The sequence below is a fragment of the Pteropus vampyrus genome, unplaced genomic scaffold (assembly GCF_000151845.1).
Source record: "Pteropus vampyrus isolate Shadow unplaced genomic scaffold, Pvam_2.0 Scaffold172, whole genome shotgun sequence".
Classification (NCBI taxonomy): Eukaryota; Metazoa; Chordata; class Mammalia; order Chiroptera; family Pteropodidae; genus Pteropus; species Pteropus vampyrus.
Genome location: NW_011888953.1, coordinates 1,408,244 through 1,426,516, shown reverse-complemented (window position 1 = coordinate 1,426,516; position 18,273 = coordinate 1,408,244). Strand labels below are relative to the sequence as shown.

Here is an 18,273-nt window from a genome sequence, read left to right as displayed (position 1 = left end):
AAGCATTAATTCAGTGTGAATGGTATCACTACAAGGTCAAAAGGGTGGAGGTGAGGGTATGAGATTTTTGTATAAAATCATTTAAAACTCTGAAAAACTACAAAGCATCGCAAGAGAAAATATAATCAAAGTAAAAGCAATGGAGTTTATTTCAGTGAAATTATTTTAAATTAGATATGATATATTAAGCTCCCATATCCCCCAACCTGGTAGAAAAGTTCCTCTCAGTGAGAAATCATTTATTTTCATGGCAAAATTTTTACATATCAGTAAAATCTGTTATATTTAAAACTATGTATACAGTACATTTCTGGCAAAAACCTTATACATCTTTCAGTTGTCAAGACAAAGTAAAAATATGGTTGCATAAAAACACAAAAAATATAAATTGCTGAAAAAATAAAAAGATTAAAAATCATTTGTATTGACTCCCTTACATCTTCAATTAGTAAGAATTTGCAAACTACAATGAATTTTTGAAAATTCTGATGCAACCTTGACATACTCAACCAAAAGTTGTCATTTCAAATATCCCAGCTTAAAAAAGAATTTACTGCAATAGTCTGTGCATTTATTATACTATTTGTACAAGTGCAATATTTAAATATCTTCAAAATAAAACTCAGTAACTAAAAGGAATCACAATAACTTAAAAAGAAGCAGTTTACAAAATTAACAATTTTTAGAAGGTCCTATTTAATTGGTTCTTTTTGTTCCCCCCATCCCCACAACAGCTTATAGAGACATTATAAGTCTTAGTTCTATATACAAATTTTTATCTTTAAAAATACAGTCTCCTGTTCTTAACATCAGGAATAATGCTGCACTTAGAGAGCCTATGTAAAATAAACATCTTCAAAACAGAGGGCCACATACAAGTTATAAATACAGTTTTGAACTTATATTTAAATGGAACTCCTCTTACTTTATACAGCTTTCAGATTCTTAATTGAATAGAACAAGCCCTGGACAAAAAGAAGCCAAGATTTTTCTTTTGAATTCAGTGCATGTTTCTTGGGGTTCTGGAGCCAAATCTACAGCTATAGTAACTATGCAAGCTATCACGACATCTGAGTACATCATTACCTAATTATACAGGTGCTCACTGTATTTGCCAAAAACAACCCTACATTAATAAAGTCTGAAAAGACAAAAAAGGATAGCTCTGTCGCAATGGAAAAATGATTAATACCAAAAAAATCAATTTCTTGAAGTTAAAATAATGTAAGGCAAATATGGGTAATACTTATTTTTTTAGCATATACAATACCAATTTTATCTGAGGTGACTTTAAATCTTCATTTACACGTATTATGTAATGCTATTACTAAGAGCAAGAAAACGAAAATATAAATCAAATCTTAGGAAGATTAAACATTTTTAGGAGGTTCCCATAATGCTACTTTTAAAAGTAATTAAAATCCAAAAACAATTGTGACTATTTACAAGAACTAACCAGTCTGTTCCGTATTTATCAAAATAATGTCATACCTGAATAAGGAAACATAACCAAATGCAATTTTAACTGGATCTGGTTTGAAATAACCAGCTATAAAAGAAACCTGGAGAACGACTGGGGAAAACTAAATACACATGATTAGATGACATTATGGAATTATTAATTTTATAATACGATTGTTTTTTCAGGAAAAATATTATTTTTAGGACATGCTTGAAGTGTTGAGCAGTGATGAGTATGTCTGCAACATCCAAACGGTTCAGATATATGTTTATACGTGTATAACTGTATATGCATATATAGATATAAAGCAAATATGGCAAAATGTTAACAAGTGTTGAATCCAACTGGTAGATACACATGTATATACCCTATAGCTTTCAATTTTTGTTTTTAAAAATGTTTGATAAAATTTGGGAGAAGAACTCATCTGAACTTTTAAAGTTTGTAAGAGATGTTCTTTCCGTGCACTGAATTGATTTAAAAGATACGTAATCGAATGACAAGAAGTGTCTGCATACATTCAATACTGACTGACATGATAAGGAGAGAAATTTGTGAGATTGGCAAAAACAACATGATTTATTTACAGTATATGTAACTCAGGTCTTGTGACAAAAAGAGCAATTTTATACAGAATGTATTGGGACAAATTGTTAAAATTAAAACTTAGTTCCTAGAGTATCTGAATTTATTAGTTCCGTGTGTTTTAGACTTAACCAAGCTAAAGGAAAAATTTTCATGTGTCTACTATTTTTGATGTGACCTATCATATACTATAGAATATTAAGAGGGAGATATGGAAGAGTCATCCAGACCGTCCCTACAGTTGGAAGACACTTGCTATTTAAGAAGTTAAGGAACCCAGAAAATAATTCATCTATAAAGTTCTCTGGGGGTTCTAGGCAAATATTTAATGAATAAATTTATGAAGCAAATATATAACACATCAACATGTAATAATATATGAAGGCCTTTATGGTAAATTAATATTCTACAAAGCCCTGTGTACACTAAATATAAAATAGCCAAAAACCAAGTGAGCCTGAGAGACCTATAATTCACTGTGTATATTATGTTATGCTATATACTTACTGAACAATGAACGACAAAATTATCTTAATTCATTTTTGCACATTAGGCTTTTAACTATTAATCATGTTCCAATCCCTGTGCAAAATGCATTCCAGAAGGCCAAACCTCAGTTATAATTATGTATAACTTGATTATAAATGGAAGCATTTGGCTATGATTTATTATGCATGCTTATTGCTATCAAAGAAATAAGCAGTTTTAGGTTTACTGTGCAAGAATTTTAATTAGATTTGCACACATCTCAAAAAATTCTATTGTGTGACTTCCAGGTCTTGGAGTTAAGTCAATAGGAGAAGAGTCAAGTGAGGTCACAGATGAGGTAAGAGAAGCTTCTGAGGATTTTCCTTGAGCCTCAGCATCTGAATCGTTCCTTTGGCAAGATCGATAGTTACTAACCGATCCCGATCTCTGTGGTGTAGCAGTCCCTGATTTGGCTTCAGTAATTTCGTCTGGGTAAAAAAAATTTCAATTAATTATAATCCATTACACACACACCCAAAATTTTTAATAATATTTAATTTTCTTCTTTGAGCGTGATCATTGACCAGCTATTAAGAGCATGTCTATTTTGAATACCTTCTCAAATAGAGGCAAAGCATAGGTGTTAAATTACTCACTTTTATACACAGCATGTATTCTGATGGCTAATCAAGATTAGATATAGTATGTAGCTACGTATCAATTTTACATTCCAAAATTAAGAGCCCAATAAACTAATAATGTGGGGCTTAAGAAACATTCCCTAGCAATAAGAATTAATCCTTCTATATTAAAATTATAGAAATGCACTTAAAATTTGGAAGGAATCTTGGAAATCATTTCATCCAGCTCTTTGTTTTATCAATAAAACATAAACTCCCAAAAGTTAAGGGATTTGCAATAAGTAACAAGTGAACAGAAATGTAAATCTAGAACCCAAGTCTCCTCCCATCTCAGTGCTTTTCGCTCACCCATTTTCTCTTCAATATTTGATTTAAGATCTCATAAAAGAGCAACAGTGAACGAAATGAACAAAATCAGGGAAATGAAAAAAATCAAGGAAAAACTAAAGTTGGGAACACAATACAAAAGCAGTAAATAGTCATTCCATTGGTAAACTCAGGTGCTAATAAACCTAAGGTTGAGAATCCGATCCAAATACAATGAGAAAAATAAAATCCATTCCATATCTCAGACTACATTTAGTATTTGTTAGCAGATAAATACCACTTGGTCATAAAGATAAGCAGACAAACAGTTTTGGCCAGCTTATCACAGGTCAAATCTGTATCTTTCTGATACTATGTAGATACTATCTTTGAGTTTACAAAGATGACAAAAAAATTCATAGGTGAATCTTACCTAATAATGCCATACAATCTTATATGAATAAAAATAGCAACATACCTCAACTCAATTGATTTGGGCAATGAAGAACTATCATTAACGTTTACCAAATTAAAAGCTTTGTTTGTGAGAGAACCTTTATTTATAAAGCTATACCCTTTTATAATGATGGGCTAGAGAAAGAATATTTACTCGAATTATAAATTAAATGTGTTCCAACAGGTAAGGTAAATTAGGTTTAAGAGCATATGCACATGAGAAATCTGAATTCATGTAAATTTCAAACCATGTCGTGATTATTGCACCATTTATTATGTCTATTATAAGTTTATTCATTCATACACATACACACACACTCACACACATACACAATCTTGGCATATAAGATATTTTTTCGAACAAAAACAAAGGGTCTGCTTTCTAGAGTTAATTTACCTCAATTTAACCAATCTAAATAATTAAGAAGGAGCTATTCTGGCAAACTACACATAATGAGAGATATATTTTCTAAGTATACATTTTCATTTTGAAACTTTTAAAACAGTAAATCAATATTCTTCATAGTTAATGTTTCTTTAATAAAATGCAAAAAGATATTTTAAGATCTTACAGTACAATAGGGTCATTATTTTGATGACCACTTAAAATTTTAAATATTTCAGTGATTTAATCATCAGATTGTCTATGATTATTTATGGTAGTCAGTAAATAGAAATGTACCTATAGTTACCTAGCTAAATAAACCTAGCAGTCTAGGTTTGAGGTTAGCAATGTCACCTTCAGCTAATTATGATAGTTATCTTGGACATAAAATACCCTTTACTGAAAGAGAATTAAATTGGAATCATGTTAACTCTCACACAAATTATAAAAGATGCATATCTCTGATTGTCTCTAGTGTCAGCCTAGGAGGAAAAGGCTGATTCAGAGGAGAAAAATAACAAGAAGTCCCTACAAAACATTTCTCTCTCAGTGCCCTGCAGGAACCCTTACTCAGCAAATAATTTCCTATCTCGTTGAGCTACTAATCAAATCTATTTACAGTGCCACATCACTCAATTCTAAAAGCTAGTGACTATACTCTAATCCTTAAATGAAAAAAAATTAAATATCAGATATAAAAATTATTTAATAAAAAAACTTAAAAGTCAGTTATTTATTTCTAAGTAACACATTTTTATCTTACCAAAATGAACCACATCGAAAAACAGAAATGTGGCAGAAACTATCACTTTAGGATCAGACTGCATCTGGCTTTGAGGATTTTACAAGATAATCTTAAAAGGACAAGATACTTTTAAGATTACAAGAATAACAGATTCATAAATGTTGACATTGAAAAGGCAAAAAAATTTCACATTTTACATTATTTTGCTATTGAGTTTCTAGGAACAATTCAAGAAGCTTCAAAAGAATCAAAGACTAAAAGACCAAGTTAACAAAGTAACAAAGTCTAATATGTCATCTATGGTGTTTTATGATGTACATACCATCAATACTACGGAAATCCAATAAGTAGGTCCTACTATCCACTTGGTATAACTGTAGACTCATTTTGGAGTATGTACTTGTCACAGGATTCTTCCTTCGAACACGCAAATAATATGGGTTTACAACCTATCAAATTGGTATGGACAAAAAAAAACAAAAGTCAAAAGCAATTCTTCTATAAAGCACTTTATATACTACAAGTTTGCCGAATGTGTTAATAATCATAATGTCCTTTCTTTCCTACCTTCCATTCATAATCCAGTTGTTTAATTGCTCTACAAACTTCTGCCATGATATCATTTGGTCGACTTTGACTTCTGATTCCCAAATGCCATTTTGCTTTCCTTACACCTTGGTGTTTGGATTTCTGTGGATTTAATTCATCAAGGGTATGGCGTGCCCTTGGTGTTTCAGCAACCAGGAATGGTACTCTTTCAGGATGGGGCCGAGTCAAATGGTGATCATCAAGAAAAGAATCGGGTGGGCTTGTCGCCAAGTAAAAATCTTTGGCCTCATTCATTATTCTCCTGTTATCTATTATGAGGTGGTAAGCAACTGCTAAAGGGTCCTGGTGATTTCTGTTATAAAGGCAGCTGAGAACCTCCTCTTCTGAGCACTCAAATTTTTCACATACTTCTTTTAAGGCTTCATCATCAATCATGGTTGAACTATATGATGGATCCTCAGGAAAGAGATATTTTGGAAGATCCTGTTTGAACCATTCATGTTCCCTGAGGAAAAATGGCAGGGTCAGGAGGAGCAGTGATGAAAGTAACAGTTTGGGGAATTTAGGATATGAATTCACTTATATTTATATTCATACTGTATTATTAATTTTTAAGCTGAGATTTTCCTTTTCTTCCTCATATTTCATTGTGTATATTGGGAGAAATGTTCCAGCCTCTCTCTGATTTTAAGAGGGAGAAAGCATTGCTGTAGTAACAGGAAAAGAAATATCTATACTTTACATTTAAATTGGAAAAATATGTAAAACACAAGAAAAATCATCGCTCCTTTAGATATTTTAAAATATAAATTTTAGAAAATTATTTGTCAGATGGTAAAATCATGCCCTGACATTCAGTCTCTTTTTAAGCTAATCTACAGCATATGGAGCAAACGGAAAGGAATCAAGCTCTAAGTTCTACATGTAACCTTTCCTTATTCTTCATTATCCTAATGCTTTCTTGTTTATTATTTCTAGATCTACATCTAATTTTTTTCCTTGTTTCTCCATCTCAGAGAAATATGCTTGCTGTCTAGCTATTATAAAACCAAGAGAACTTTATAGTGGGAAAAAAAGGAAGGAAACAATGATGGTAGACGAAACATAGTTTTCAGTGACTTTTTTTTTTAAGTCTTCATCAGAAATAGCACGCCCAAATCTGAAAAGTAGATTTTTCACCATCACTCTTCCTTATTTAAACTATTTGGTTGAACCATATGAAACTGGCAATACTGATGAATTTTTTACCTATAAAACAACAATGTAATATGTGATTTGATGTCTACTACTGCTACTACAAAAAATGTCATTGATTATATTAAAATTTTCTCATTTCTTTGAGATAAACAGAAAAGAAAATAGATTAATTCATGAGATTAGAATTCAAATAGCAACACAAATTTACTACTAAAAAGTATTAATCCTAATGAGACTACATAAAAGACAAATATGAAGCATACTATAAAAAATCTTAAAGAACCACTACAAAATCTAACACCCCACCAGAGTCCTTTTGATTTTTCATTAGCTTTTCCTTTTTAATTTAAAAAGTAAAATAATGTTTACTGTTACAGTTTCAAAACAAACAAAAATGAATAAGTAAAAAGTGAAAGGTCTCCCTCCTACCAATCTTCCCCCTAAAGCAGCCAAAGTAAATAAATGTGTCTATACACTATTTTTAACATAAAACAGATTACATTATAGATACTGTCCTGCAACTTTTCCTTTCACTTGACTTGTATCATTGATACTATTAGATCTGATAATCTCCAAATTGCTTTATTACCTGATATCTTTAATTGTGGCCCTCTTCATGGGATCCACCTGCAGCATATGTTTCAAAAGGCTAATCACAGAAGGGTTTAAATACTGAGGGGTATAAAAGATTCCATCACATATCTTCTTAAAAAGAGTTGGCACATGATCATCATCAAATGGAAGGGTTCCACATAATAAAGCATAGAGAATAACCCCACTACTCCATATATCCACCTCTGGACCTGCGTACAATCTGTAACAGGAAATACCCATTGGATTAAATAATCATTAGTAATTTAAGAGTTAATCTTTTAATCAAAACTTTTAAATATGGATACTTCATAAATAATTATTAGTCAGAATATGGTTTCTATAATCAGTACTATGTACTACATGTAAAAATTCTATACTAATCCTATCAGTATTATCTTTGAAAACAAGTCAAATTTTTAAAATTATAGACTATAGCTAAAATTCTGTTCTTACTTCCTTACTATGGTCCTCATGAGCTCCAACCAATACAGCCAAATCTCAAACAAACATATCACTGAATTTAAAACCATTGTTCTTTGGTTACAGAGGAGAGATTAAACGACATTTCATCAAATGAGATTGTTCTTTACTGATCGACTCTAAATCCACTCTCCCAAATAACCCAAGACATCCTACCAAGGTAAAAGGGGTCTTAGGCTGTGGAAGGAAGCCAAGCTAACCGCTTCACGGAAGATTCTAAACTCTTATTTGCAATACACTGTAGCCACCAACTAGAATAGGTGCGGACTACTTAGATAACCCATTCAAAGTCTGGCTTCAGAGTAAGGATTTCTTTAAACTGGTTCAAATAAATTGTTGAACTGATCAGTAAATACTGTTTTGAAAGTAAGTTTCCATTCATCTAGACCTCACAGAAAGATTTTATCCAAATTGGGAAAATTTGACCTCAGTCATGGCCCATTGCATGTATACATAATTACAATACATTTTTTATTTACTTAACACCGACCCCAGTATCTAGGTCCAGATAAGTACTGTCATCTAAGTACTTAAACATAATATTGACTTGCATACCAACATTCTCCTCTCCAGAGTCCTTAATCTCTTAGGCTTTATTCTTAAAACTGAACATTTTATGGATAAGAAAATAATAAGCCTTAAATGTCTTTCTTTTCACCAGAATTCAATACTATAGATTCTACAGACTAATAAAATCGAGGAGAAAAAGGCAAGTAGAAATGTATAGATGGGGGTCAAATACTACCTTCCTGAAATTACTTCTGGTGCCGCGTAGTTGGGCGAGCCACAACTTGTTCTTAAAAATTCACCATCTGACATCATGTTTGAAAGACCTGAAAATGCACAAAATCAACCACTCAAGATTTCCCAAGGACAAAAATAAAAACGAAACTCCATTAAATAATAAAATTGAGTTTGCATTAAAGCGATAAATCATTTTATTCTTTGCTCCAACAAAATCCTAGTCTTTACTGTTCCCAAATAGTTTGTCATTATGCCCTAAAATTTGTAATCTATTTCAACATTTAAAGTTAGTGCATTTTTAGAGTTTAATGAGTATATATAAAGCTGCTGGTTATTCTGCTTGCTAGAATAAACTTGGCATGATTAAGTTTTATTAATACAGAAATTACTATAAATAATGTAGAACAGGTGAGTGGAAGAATTATAATTGAAACTTTCTCTTAACCTCTGTTCTGATTCTTTAAAAAAATGTAATAATTTTGAAAATGAAAGTTCCCTCCTAGTTGTGCTCCAAAAAGACACCTCTGTCTCTTCAAAAATGCACTGTCTAAAAATAATTATAACAAGGAATAAGGAAGTCAAATAATTTAGTCGGTCACCTAAAAAAAAACAAAACCAAACCAAAAAACAGCTCAGGACTGGCTGGATCACTATTCAAAACTGAGTAAAATATAAGAAAATATAAGCATATAAGCAAAAGAAAGTTGCAGATACTCATTTTTCTCTTAGGTTTAATAATGTCAATGGTAATTTGTATAGGAAATAAAGAAAAAGTAAATTCATTTTTGACAATCCAGATAATGTTCCTCAAGCTGAAATTATGTTTTTCTCAAGGTGAAATTATTTTTCATTTAAAATATCTTACCTTACTTTCCCTAAATCATCTTGCCCATATACTTTACCTTCTGGCTTTCCAAGTTTGAATAACTCAATCCAGTCTCTCTCCTCTTGCTCCATAATTGTTCAAAAGAATACACTGGAAATAAGGTCACTAATTTCTTTACATGTAATAGGCTCTTTCAAATGATGGCTCTACTGCCACCAACTTAAATTGTTTACCTACTGTCACGAAACTCAATTTTAAAGATATAAAGCTAAGGAAAGAGAATTCCTTATCTTTTCTCCTTTCTATATGCTCATGAACACAATAGTGAGGATATACTTTGGGATAGTCTGTTACATAAAAGTAAAAGTTATCTGAAGAATTCTACTAACAATGTTTGTTAAACCTAATGAATATATGAAACTATAAAAGTTTCCTTACCAAAATCAGCTATCTTTGCATTCATGTGTGCATCAAGCAGGACATTTTCAGGTTTCAAATCTCTGTGGACCACCATATGCCTGTGGCAGTAATCCACACCAGAAAGGATTTGTTGGAACAGACGTCGACTTTCTTTTTCATCCAGCTAAGAAAAATAGAGAGGCGTCTTAAAGGAGTGTCCTTCAAAAACTTCTTCTACCTATAATTTTCCAATTTATAAAACTGTCAAAATGCATGAAATCTTCCAAATGAACCTCACTCATAAGATACTTTTGAAATGCAGAGGAGATATATGCAGAACACAGAAAGGCTAATAGGATCTTGGAATCCAAATCAGTAACTGAACTTTCTAAAGTTATCACTCGCATGACTACAATGTAATAGCTTGCTTTCCTTTATAGCTCATGAGCTATTTCAAATAGTTTCAATCTCTACTTGTAACTAAACATGTTTTCTCCTACAAATTCAAAACATTAAATCTTTCATCCTTTAACAAATATTTATTGAATACCTTCATTATTCCATGCACTGTTTCAGACACTTATAAAAAAGCAACAAATAAAACAAAGGACCTAATCCAGTTGACAAAAATAAACAATGAACAAATATAACACCAATGAATGATAATGAATTAAAAAACAATAAAGCAGGATAAAGGCACAGAGTTATGTTGTGGTGGTGATACTATTTTAAACTATGAGGAAGTAACATTTAAGCATTGTTAATGAATTAGCAAGCAATCGTCTGATTATATGTCCTGAAATAAAAGATGTTAAAATTTTAATTTTAAAGAAAAACCTTAATTCATTGATTTTATAAAATAAGCATTTTATCTTTAATCTGCTTACTGAAAAAATTATATATTATGCTGCAACTTTTAAAATATTCTTTAAAAATTTCTTTCTGTTTATCCACATTTTCTTATGTTTTCATAAATTATAATCATTACTTGGACATGCCTACTCTCGAGAAGTCATATTTAATAAATAAGCTATTGATCCTCTAGGCAAAGGACTCTAACAAGCAATTCTCTAAAACAGGTCACAAATTAGCATTCTAAAACCAGATTCTTATACTTTAAATGACATGGGTAATCTGGAAGAAAAGATGAAATAATAATTTTTTTGAAAGCAAGATAAAAACCATCAAAGTACTATGAGATACCCTTCCTCTAAAAAAAAATACTAATACATTAGCAACCTAACACCTTTATTTCTAGAAGAAATATAGGTTCATTTTTTAATACAGCTTTGTATCAGATATACTAAATGAAAAAAAAAAGAATGTGTTCTAAATGTGGAAGAGAAGAAAACAATTGATTAAATAAAAGAGGTAAAATAACTAGATAGACTACAAAAATGAAGATTATACTATATTAATAATAAATACAGTACAAAGGATGAAGGAGGGGATATCTACAAAGGAAGATTAGAAAAGTCAACGCGTATTTCCAGTTAAAAATGGCAGACTGAACCTTTTGTCTACCTCCTTGAAATATCACCAAAATGACATTAGCATATAACAACAAAAAGAGCAAGAGAGAAGGCAGCTGTAATCAAGAGGAGTCACCAAGCTGGAGAGTGGATGAACAGTGATAAAGACTTCGCCAACCAGAGGAAGCTGACACCTAAGCCTATAGGGATGGAATCCAATAATGAACTCCTCTACAAACAACCCTGGAACGACTCAAACTGGAAGCATTAGGAATTTGGAAGCATTAGGAATTTCTGATGGTAATTCAGAAGAGGTAGACTGAAAACAGAATAATTGGTTGAAAAAGTTTTAAACTCACCCCTATTGGGGAATAAGACTGATGATTTACTCTTTAAAGGCTGACTCTGCTCTGTCCTCAAGGACACCAAAGTAGGGATGAGGAACCCGAAGGAAACCATAGGGACTCAATGAAAGTCAGTATACTAACTAGTGACGCTTGCAGGCTTCTCCATTCAGCTTCCAAGTACTGGCAGCTACGCTGATACCCTCAAGGAAATTGGAAAGTTTCTTCTGGAGCAACTATCTGATGCAAAGAAAGATATGTGTAATTACTGACCTTTGGTGTACCCTACTAAAGTGGACAAGTCCCTGCCTAATCAAGCTATGGGGATCTAATCAACCACTGAGTTCCATGCACATGAGCCTGGCATTTAGTACCTCACTCTCAAATGAGTGGACAACCAAGAATAAGTAGACATCTTAGGAAGGGCCAATGCACAAAAGACAAAGACCAATAAAATGAACAGAAAATTAAAAAAAAAAAAAAAATGGAGCAGAGAACACACAGAAGGTACAGAAATGATGCAGGGAACAGAAGAAAAACTTTTTAAACTAATTTGTCATCTTCAGACGGATACAATTATTACATCTGTGGAGCAAAAATAAGCTGTTTAAAGAATTCAGAAAACAAGAGATCTTTGAAATAGAAAATATGACAGCTGAAATTTTAATATGCAATAGGTGAAAACAAAAAAAAAAATCCTCTAATGTAAAGAAAACTGACCAAGAAATGAAAAACAGAAGAGAAAAGGTAAGAAAACAAGATACCAATTCAACTTGTGCCTGTTTCCATTTTTCCAGGCAGGAAGGCGGGGGGGGGAGGGGGCGGGTGGCTACAGGCTACAGTGACTAGAGAAGTAGAATGAATACCTGAAATTTAAATGAACCATGTCAAGAAATGGCAAAATCAAAATTAACTTGATTAATGAATTTGATTTTGATGAAAGTAAACATATGCTGTATAGAACAGATGAATGATATAAAGAACTTTAGATTGAGAAGGGAAAAAATTGAATTCTCAGTGCTAGATATGGCTCTTCCAGAAAGAAGTTTTTGCATACCATATAACCTGGATGAGAAAAAGTATGGGCAGGGGGCAGTGTTCGGTTTTTGTATCTGTAACTTAAGATACTGTTCAAAATGTCTTCTAAAGTTCTTCCAACTCTAAATTCTTTAAGTCTAATTCCTACCTCCTTAATGGAGGCTGTTCTTACTACTTCAAATACATCAGATTTCTGAAACCAAAAAAAAAATGAATGCAATTTAAATGTAGCTAGGGTTGACTAGCAAGGCCTAGATCTTCAAGTATTAAATAATATATTTTGTTAGGATTAAACATATACTTTAAGATATATATTAAAAGTATTTGTATGACTCCCCCCCAAAGCATTGAGTCTGAGGATCATGAGTTCTGGGGTCCCAATCCAGTTCTGTCATTAAAAAACCATGTGACCTTGAACAAATTTATAAACTGTGAGTCTCAGTTAACACATCTGTGTAAGTAGGCTAAGGAGATAATGTTTAAGGCCCTTACTAGCTCTAAATAATCTATGATTCTAGACAAATAATGACTAAGGGAACTGGTTATTAAATGGACCTTTTAAGGGATAAGGTGAGTTACAAAATAGATACAGGATTAAATCAGAACTGCTTACCCTTCCATTTTTACAGATATAATCAAATAGCTCTCCTCCTGAGACATATTCCATCACCATGAAAATATCAGATGGTGTACTGATGACCTGGTACCTGGTGAGAGAAAACATTATCTACCAATATTAAAACATGTATATATCCATTCATTCAATAAATATTTACTGAGTACCTATAACATTCCAGGTACTGTGCTAGGAGCTGAGAAAAGTACAGGAAACAGAACTTCTCTGCCCTCCTGGAGTTCATGTTCTAGGAGCCAGGAAAACAAACGTTAAATAAATAAGCAGTATCTCAGGTGGTAGAACATGCTATGAAGAGAAATTAAGCAAACTAATGGGAATCTTTCATATGGGGTGTTCAAGGACGGCCTCTCTGTTACAGTAATATCTGAGCATAGCCTAATGGAAGTAAGGAAGTAAACTGTGCCATTATCTACGAAGAAGGTGAACGAGGTAGAGGGAATAGTAAGTGCAAAGGCCCCAGGTGGAAGCCTGCCTCGCATGTTCAAGCAGTGGTAAGAAGTCTAGAGCAGAGTGAGCCGGGAGAGAGAAATAGGATGTGGAGTTAGAGGTAACTGGAGACCAGAGAACATAGAACCTTGTAAGCCACGATGAGGCTTTGACTCTCACTCTAAGGGAGATGAAGTTTTATGCAAAGTAGCCATGTGATCTGGCCTAGTAAACCGGTAACTATGGGAATAATGTGAAGAACTGACTGTAGCGGTGAAGGTGGAAGCAGAGGCTACTGCAGCAGTCCATGAGAGAGGTCAAGGAGGCTCAGACTAAGCTGATGGCAATGAAGGAAACGAGAAACAATCAGATCCTACATATATTTTGAAGAAAGAAATGGAATGGATGGTAGGAAGTAACAGAAATAGGGACATTAAGGATGGTTCCTAAGTATCTGCCCTGAGGAACTAGAAATTAACTGAGATGCTGAAAACTGGGAAGAGTGGATTAAGGAGGGCAGGTTCAGTTTGGGCCCTGCCGAGTTCATAGGCCTTGTGGGCATCCAAATGGAGATGTAAAGCAGGCAGTGGACATGAGTCTGGAGTTCAGGGAAGGGGTTTCAAAGCAGATGTATATTTAGGGGTCATGAGCATGTGGATAGTATTTAAAACCATGGCACCTCAACAAATATGAGGTGAAAGTGAAACAAAGTTTGAGTTATCCAGTTCAGTACAAAAGCCTAAGCAGTTTTGCATGTAAAGTTGAGAAGTAAATAAATTATCTCAAGACCTTACAATTGGCAACTATAATACAATAGTAATGTTACTGCCCTTTGAAATACTAAATTCCTGATATTCTCGTTTGTTATTTATCAGATGTAAGCAACATGCAGGAAAACCCTTTCTGCTGCATGGTCTCCAGTGAGGCTAACTGCCATCATGTGGAAATTAGAAGTCAAGAGTTTTTACTGGCCAAATCATTGTTGGTTCTGCAGTAATAGGGGTTCTGGACATTATCTATCAAAAAGGCATTGATCCAGAAGACAAGAAAGAATAAGAAAGATAACTAGGGTAAGCATAACAGCAAAACAGGAACATAGGCTTAAGTGGCCATGAATAGGGTTAGATAAATACATGAACATGAAGAAACTTCAAGACTCTCGGGAAACACACCAAAGAAATATCAGTCATCTTTAAGTAGGTTAACAAAAATGATGAAAAAAATGATATGACTATATTTAATATAATCAGATCTTACAGTTTAATTATATGAGGATGCCTGAAAAGCTTGAGGTTCTGAATTTCTCTGCGGATTTTTCCTACCACATCAAGGCTTCGAATCTTCTGTCGATTGAGTATCTTCACAGCAACTTTATGTCCAGTCAGTTCATGTTTGCCAACTGCAGGAGGAATCATTTTAATAAATTAGTGCCAGACTTGATTAATAACATAATTTGACATATTCTAAAACTAGTAATCTTAGCATTCTCAAAAAATACTTGAGCAAATTTAAGTTTCCTTTTAAATTCCTCCTGATTTACCCCTGAAATGAACGTTTACATGTTTAAGAGTGATTAAGTGGGAAAATACATAAGAAACTGGTAACAGTGGTTTCTTTCAGGAAGGAAAGTTGGAAGGCTAAAGGGGAAAGAAAGAAGACTTACTTTTCACTGTATACCTTTCTGTACTTTTAAGTTCTCTTTATCTTTCATTTTTTAAGCTACCAGACATACAGATTTAACTTTTTTCTTTTTATGTAACTCTATGGATTTTAACACATAGAAATTGATGTAACCACCACTATAATCAGATACAGAACAGTTCCATCATCCCAAAAACCTCCCTCATTCTATAGACAAACTTCCTCTATCCATAACCCCTTGAACCTTTTAAAATACAGTTAATGTGCATGTAGTTTCTATTTTTAAAAGTAAGAAAAAAATTCAAGTGACTATCTTTCAATTTTGAATGCTAGTCCAGATAGTCCATTGTAACAGTAGAATTTAGACATTTTCATAGAGGCAAAGTCTCCAAATATTTCACTTCTATTCACCCTTTCTCAAGAACCTACTGGAGAATATACATTTCATCAAAATCATAAAGGAAACCAAAAAGATGGTATCCAATACAGGAGAAAAACTAAGAGAATCCCCAATATGGTGATGAAGCAAAGTCCTAGGTAACATGTGTAGAAGGCAACAAATCCAGACAGAAATGTGACAGAGGATCCTAGATGGTTACTTTCATGGGAAAAGGAGAGAATAAACTGTCCTACAAGTTTGAAAGTATACAATATTATACTGAAAGAGATTTTACAAAGGCATTTGACGATGTGGAAAATTTAGACTTAGGTTCTAAGAAAATTAAGCAAATGAAAAAAATGAGATAAGAACTTTAGGAAAATTAAAAGTTCTTTAAGAAAATATAGTCATATCTCAGACAAGAAAAAGTTAGAGTTCATCACCACCACACCTACATTAAGAGAAATATTAAAGGGACTTATTTCAGAAAAAGAAGGGTCTATGGCCATGCTACCCTGAACAAGCCCAATCCCACCTGATCTCAGAAGCTAAGCAGGGTCCAGCCTGGTTAGTACTTGGATGGGAGACCACCTAGGAAGACCAGGTGCTTAGGGGTAAAAAAATAAAAAAATAATGGATTGTAAGTTGACAAGGTCCTCACAATCTGTGAGGTCAACCAAGGATTGCCTCACCTAAAAAAATATAAATAAATAAATAAATAAATAAATAAATGAGGAAAAAAATCAAAAATATGAATAAAATGGCAATAACTACATATCTATCAATAATTACTTTAAATGTAAGTGGATTAAATGCTCCAAATGCATAGGATGGCTGAATGGAAAAGAAAACAAGGCTCCTACATATGCTGCCTACAAGAGACATACTTCAGATGGAAAGATACACACAGACTCAAAGTAAAGGGACAGAAAAAAATAGTTCATGAAAATGGAAATAAACAAACAAAAAAAGCTGGGGTAGCAATACCTATACCAGATAAAAGAGACAAAGAAGGACTCAGCAATTCCATTTCTAGGTATTTATCCAAAGAAATCTCAAACACTAATTCAAAAAGATGTACACATCTATATGTTCACTGCAGCATTATTTATAACAGCCAAGATATGGAAGCAACCTAAGTGTCCATCAATAGATGAAAGGATTATGAAGAGGTGGTACATATATAAAATAGAATATTACTCAGCCATAAAAAGGAATGAAATCTTGCCATCTGCAACAACATGGATGGACCTAGAGGGTATTTATTATCCTAAGTGAAATAAGTCAGACAGAGAAAGACAAATACCATATGATTTCACTTATATGTGAAATCTAAAAAACAAAACAAACAAAACAGAAACTACCTCATAGATATAGAGAACATCTTGATTGCCAAATAGGAGGGTGGTTGGGAGGATGGGTAAAAAAAGGGGAAGGGATTAAGAAGTACAAATTGGTAGTTGCAAAACAGTCATGGGGATGTAAAGTATAGCATAGAGAATACAGTCAATAATATTGCAATAACTATATATAGTGTCAGCTGGATAGTAGATTTATTGGGGTGATCGGAAGTTTTAGAAGGATCTGTCTATTCACTATGTTGTACGCATAAAATGAATGTAATATTGTATGTCAGCTGTAACTGAAAAATAAAAAAAAAATTTAAACTACAGGAAAAAATGTCAGAGTATTGTCTTAGCAAATAATTTTTACAGCCACAATTATGAAAACACCCAAAATGGATTTTTAAGTGTAGTATAATTTTATTAGGAGGATGAAGGTGTAGAGGAAAAGGTTTTAAGAGAACTGAAATCCTCAACTACCATAACAAGAAGTCAACAAAATTCTGTCAGTAAGAATTAAGATAGCTTGTATGCATACACGTATCAATTAGAAATGGGGAAGTTTTTTTAAAAAAATAGATAAATACAAGAAAAAACAGCTAACAGTTGAAAGTAGGATGGGGAATTCTGTTTTATAAACATACCTGTTGGCACTATTTGACTTTTTAAAATATACATGTGTTATTTTACAAAAAAAAAATTAATTTTTAAATAAGTGATTTAGGGTTTTAGCTTTACAGGAAGAAAACATTCTTTTCTAAATTAGAATAGTTTGTAAGACCATTATCAGAGAGCTTTCCCTGGTAATCTTGATAATTACTAGCTAAAAATCAAGGGTAGTAATAACAACAAAAAAAATCCCTTCTTTATTTGAATTTGTTATGGGCTGAATTGCATCTCCCTCTCAAATTCATATGGTGAAGCCCTAATCCCTAGTTACCTCGGAATGTGACACAATTTGGAGACAGGGCCTTTCAAAAGTGAGCAAGTTAAAATGAGACAGTTCAGGTAGGCCCTAATCCAGCCCGACTGGTGTTCCTATAAGAGGAACTTTGGACACAGAGAGACAGCAGGGGTACACGCAGGAAACCAGGTGAGGACAGAAGGAGAAGGTGGCAGCCATCTGCAAGCTGAGGGTGAGTAGCCCTCAGAAGAA

General features: G+C 33.0%; 1 protein-coding gene across 2 annotated transcripts in view; it reads right to left on the bottom strand.

Moving 5' to 3' along the window:
• Nucleotides 1-120: 120 nt before the first annotated feature.
• Nucleotides 121-18,273, bottom strand: part of PRKAA1 (protein kinase AMP-activated catalytic subunit alpha 1) — a 30,120-nt gene continuing 11,967 nt past the window's right edge. For both annotated transcript variants that reach the window (XM_011370684.2, XM_011370685.2), the window contains exons 2-9: nt 15,012-15,153; nt 13,305-13,398; nt 9,877-10,021; nt 8,614-8,701; nt 7,384-7,608; nt 5,616-6,102; nt 5,371-5,497; nt 121-3,003 (exon numbers count right to left, since the gene is read on the bottom strand). In XM_011370684.2, the coding sequence (XP_011368986.1) occupies nt 2,759-3,003; nt 5,371-5,497; nt 5,616-6,102; nt 7,384-7,608; nt 8,614-8,701; nt 9,877-10,021; nt 13,305-13,364 (1,377 nt within the window). In that variant the 5' untranslated portion in view covers nt 13,365-13,398; nt 15,012-15,153 and the 3' untranslated portion in view covers nt 121-2,758. The remainder of the gene's footprint in view (nt 3,004-5,370; nt 5,498-5,615; nt 6,103-7,383; nt 7,609-8,613; nt 8,702-9,876; nt 10,022-13,304; nt 13,399-15,011; nt 15,154-18,273) is intronic.